This window comes from Sardina pilchardus, chromosome 13 (assembly GCF_963854185.1).
Source record: "Sardina pilchardus chromosome 13, fSarPil1.1, whole genome shotgun sequence".
In the NCBI taxonomy this organism is placed as follows: domain Eukaryota; kingdom Metazoa; phylum Chordata; class Actinopteri; order Clupeiformes; family Clupeidae; genus Sardina; species Sardina pilchardus.
Genome location: NC_085006.1, coordinates 16,174,538 through 16,179,537, shown reverse-complemented (window position 1 = coordinate 16,179,537; position 5,000 = coordinate 16,174,538). Strand labels below are relative to the sequence as shown.

Here is a 5,000-nt window from a genome sequence, read left to right as displayed (position 1 = left end):
GGTGGCACAGGTACAGCAGCATGCAGCTCATCTCTGTCCGTTAGCAAGTGAGTGTGTTTCTCATAGATCATGGGACTGGATGTTCCAGAATGCTCTGTTTTGCATAACAGAGGTTAGCAGTGGACTGTTGCTGTATGTCCAATCAATGTGTCTATGTGAAATGTGTCTGTTTATCCTGTGTTTTGGTGAGCCAAAGACAATTTTCCACCTAGGTGGACAATTAAAGACTTATTAACTATTAAATGACCAACTCACCTGTTCCAGAATGTTCTGAAGCCTCTCCGCTTCCAGGTCAATGACGAACTTCTTCTCCTCTCGGCGGTCAAGGTCCTCGAGGAGACGCCGGTAGCTGGCGTCGTTGAAGTTCTCCACACAGATGGCGCTCACCTGCCAGCTGTTTTGTCCTGCTTTCTCCATAATCGCCTGCAGGATGGCATATCCTAAACACCAAGCAAAAGGAGGAGAAATGAGTCATTTATGCAAATATGGGCATTTCTATATGAACTGATGTGCAGTACCCTCACCACATTTTAGGAAATATCTACATAAGAGGAAAAGGACAATTAATAATACAAACATGGATATTGCATATGTTTGCATATTATCAGTTGAATGACTAATAGTTAAGTTCAGGATAAAACACAAATTGTGGCCTTGAATTCTGTAGGCTATCTTCCATTTGCTGCCCGGAGGGCTATAGTTTTGTTTCAGCATTCTAGTCTTTGTCTCAGCAACAGGATTTGTGTTTGTTTGAGTCTGACTGACAGCAGCTAACTCAGGCACGAGTCCAGCCGCGATCAGGCCTGGATCGCCTCCGGGGCCAGTTGCTGTCTAAGCAGCGCTGGGCTTCAACAGACTCCTCACGTCACGTCCACATGCTCTTCCTCTCCTCTCTAGTGCAGAGCCAGCTATTAGCGTCGCCAACATAACTAGCCGCTATACCCATTCAGCAGCCTTCTCTTTCTCTCTCTCACTTTCTTTCGTCTTTTCTCTCTCTTCCACTCTCTCACTACACTTCTCTCTCTCTCTCTCTTTTCTGTTCTTTTTGTTCCTTCTCCCATGCCATTCATCCCCCTTCCATTCCCTCCTGTCAGGATTACTGTAATGCTGCTAGCAAAGAGAACACTGTCTATTCCAGCCATGTTTAGCTGCAGTCTGTCTGATCGTCCTTCCTCCCTGCTAGTCTGAGTCAGACCCTTCACTTTCTCCTCTCTCCTCTCTTCTCTCTCCTCTCCTCTCCTCTCCGCTTTTCCTCGGCCTTCAAACTGCCTCTCATCTTGATTTCACCCTCTCACTCACCCGCTCTGTGTGTGACGAGCGTCGTCCCTCCCGCCTCGTTCTGGCCATGAATGTCCCCTAAACTTAAGAGCCCTACATATTGCCTCGAGCTCCTTCATCTATTCCCGAACAAACCTCAGCTCAGGAAGAAGGACTTTACTTTACTGGCAACTGCTTGAAATTTCTGCTTCCAATCCATTCTAGTTCACTTGCAGCCCCATTTGTTCATATCAGTGGTGGTATGTGTACAATGCAAGAGATGTCGCCTGGCTAATGGATGTTCCTCTAGCTTGTCCCTGTGCCCTGATTTGTAAAGTGGTCATCAAGCCTGATATACTTTAAGTATGCGGATGATATTTCTGTGTATGTAAGGGCTGAAATTTGACATCAACAACAAAGCCGAGAAACTCTTGAGTCTTGAACAGTGAGACGAGCAGAAGTCAAAGTGTGGTAAGGGAGGTTCAATCATGATTGAGTGGCAAGGTGGCTCACATCCAAAATATAGTTACCACACACACAGACACAGACACAGACACACACACACACACACACACACACACACACACACAAGCACACAAACTCTCCCTCTCACAGTCCATCCAACTGACATGGATTAAAGCTACTTAAATGTGATCCTCTAAGTTGACACCCTTGACAGTCACGACACCTTGAAAAAGATGCCACACAGATGACAGAGTAGTCAACTCATTCATTTCACCAAGCACCGTGGAAAAAACTCAGCTCAGTATCTAAACAGTACTCTCGTACTGGCAAAAATCAGCTTTTAATAGGCAACACTAAATATGGAGAGACAGCGGCGGGATCCAGCATCCGTGACTGAGCCAGTGTGAATATCGACATGGCGCAGTTTGGATGACGTGAGACGATCACACACACCTTCCCCCACTCTCCTCAGCAGAGTAATCAAATCGTATTCCGTGCCCTGTCACTCCCGTGCTTGCCGGCGAAATCGCTCGCATCGCTTGTTTTTTTTTTTCACCCATTTATTATTTATTTTTGTTGTTGTTGCTTTTTTTTTTTAGTTTAGTTTTTTTTTTTCCCCTTCACAGCCTCCACAGATGTTCCTGCCTGTCAGTAGCCCGAAGGGACACATCCAATGGGACACCTGACATCTGTGACCAAGAGTCTTCAGTCCCGGAGACCAAACCGACACCCAACCCCCCCCATCCCCTCCGCCCGACCCAAAACTCCGCCACTGCAGACAGGGCGCGCCACGCAGCCAGCCAGCCATGAGCTGTGGCGGCAGTCAGGGCTTATGCGGGTGGCCAATAGGTGGCAGTAGAGACTCACAGGGGGGGGGAGGACCGGAACGCCAGGATGAATGAGATTCCTGGATCTCCGGGATGAGATGGATTGATGGCATGATGGAATAATGCAGGAGGGATGGAGAGCACGAGAGGGGGAAAAACAACACAACGATACAGAGGAACGTGTGGATGAGAGGGAGAGAGAGAGAGATAGAGAGAGAGGGGGTATAACAACAAGACGATACAAAGGAACGTGTGGATGGGAGGGAGAGAGCGGGAGAGAGAGAGAGAGAGAAAATGGAAACGAGAGTGCTTTGTGAGATGGTGATAAAGCAAGGCGGACTCTCCGGCGTGGTCCGTGCCTTCTGTGAGGGCGTCTGAGCAGCTGATGGGACAGATTGAGAGAGCGTGACCCAGAGGCGGCGATGATTCTGCACTGTTTGCCACTCGCACTGACACTGGACTTCCACTGAGGAGCCGCCGCCGCAGCGGCAGGGAAAATAAGATACACTCCCAGTGAGGGAGAGAGAAAGAGAGAGAGGGAGAGAGAAAGAGAGAGAGGGAGAGAGAGAGAGAAAGACAGAACCCGCATGCTCGCAAAAGCTCAAACGTGTCGGACACAGCCCTGCAATCCCCCTCTCCCCCCTCTAGCCCTCCGCACCCCCCCCCCCATCCCCTCACTTCACAAGCATTCCTGATTAAAGCCCTGCAGCATATCCATCCCATAATTTCTGCAGCCATGACAGCGGCGAGAGGGAGGCATTATGAAAAGATTCTATTAGCATCTCTTCCTCGGCCCGGAGCCACGGGGATTAAATGACTGCCTGGCATCGGTCGACTCCGCTCTCTCTCTTTCTCTCTCTCTCTCTCTCTTGCTCTATCTCTCTCTCTCTCCCCCTCTCTCCCATGCCAAGTTCACATACTGGCATGGCGTAAACAGAGAGTACTGTCCATGTGGTTCAAGTGCGGGACAGACTCGCCGTGGGCACGCAGAGAACTGGGCACATACGACGTTGGCACCGGACGACGTGCCCCATCGCAGCCACAGATGCTGGCATGAAGGACAAGGTCCCCAGTGAGGACATAAACGAGAAAAGATGGATGTATTGAACCGGCTCAGAAATCGATTGTCAGAGAAGAGGACGATGACGGATGGTCCTGGGCACTGGTGTGGACTTCTAATTGGATGAGAAATGTGGGCGTTGTTTTTTTTTTTTTCTTCTAATGTATCCACACAATTAAGGAGCCACAGAATAAGCAGACGGGGCGGGGGGGGCGCGGGGGACGGAGAGAATGACAGAGAGAAAACGAGAGAAAGACCCAAAGGGTGACTCTAATAAAGGAAGCCATTAACCATCGAGAGCAGTCTCGAAGGAGATGCAGAGCAACCTGATGAGGAGTTGGTGGGGTGGGTAATTAGCATTGGGCAGCGAGCGGACTGGCACACGGAAGCTGGCACCGTAACGGGCATGTGGGGGGGGAGAGGAGTGTGTGTGTGTGGGGGGGGGGGGGGGGGGGGGGCACTGGCACTTTGTTTCGTGCCATGTGGACACGACACAGCATGTGAACACAGGGTGCCACGCTGACAGCTTTCAAAACAGTGGATGAGGGGGGCAGGCGTCAGTTGGAGCCAAAACACGGATGCCTTCTGATACATGGTGGACATTTGAGGAGGGGTGTGGGGTGGGCGGGGGGAACGGGGCCGTGGCTGAGTGTGGGGTGGCAGACAAATATGCCCCATGCCAGACATGCTGGAGAAAGCAACAGTGCACACACACATACCCACACACACACACACACACACACACACACACACACACACACACACACACACACTAACACTCAGAAACATTGAACAGGTGCTGGATAATGCAGTCTGAAACATGTTGACTGGGGAGAGAGCTGTTTGCGCACAGTTTAAATGCATAGTGCGACATCTATTGAGCGTCAAAGTGTTCGATCTGGATAAGGGGCTTCTCTGTCATGCCATGCCTGCCATGCCCAAGCTGTTGCGCGAGTGATCCAATTCATATTCCACACCCCATAAAGGCTATAGGTGCTGCAATGCATCACCACTGCAGAGCTGAATCTCTCCACTACTGGATCAAGAGCCAAACCCATCTCTACGTGGCGCATGAGCCTGGCCCGGACCCGGGCCAAACGTGTGCCAGACTCAGATGTGATCCCGGTATGGCTGCGCGTTTGCCACTGGAGACTATTTGTCATGTACTGTAGCTCGTTTTTTTTTTACAGTGCAGCTTTCTTTATTTCTCCTACGGAGGATATCGGGAAGTAAACACAGTGTGCCAAGGAAACGCCGTGGGATTCGTGGAAAGCCGGCGTTATTATTTGCGGGATGAAACGTGTCACATTTAAGCTCGTCGGAGAGAAAGAGCCGGTTCCCTGAGCCCGACGCATGAGAGGTTATTTCATTCTTCTCTTTGAAGGGAGTAT

The 5,000-nt window shown here is 50.3% G+C and overlaps 1 protein-coding gene across 1 annotated transcript in view; it reads right to left on the bottom strand.

Annotated features, from left to right (window-relative positions):
- Window positions 1-5,000, bottom strand: part of LOC134099644 (glutamate receptor 4) — a 90,517-nt gene that overhangs the window by 45,716 nt on the left and 39,801 nt on the right. Inside the window, exon 4 of the mRNA XM_062552590.1 lies at window positions 256-440. Coding sequence (XP_062408574.1) covers window positions 256-440 — 185 coding nt within the window. The remainder of the gene's footprint in view (window positions 1-255; window positions 441-5,000) is intronic.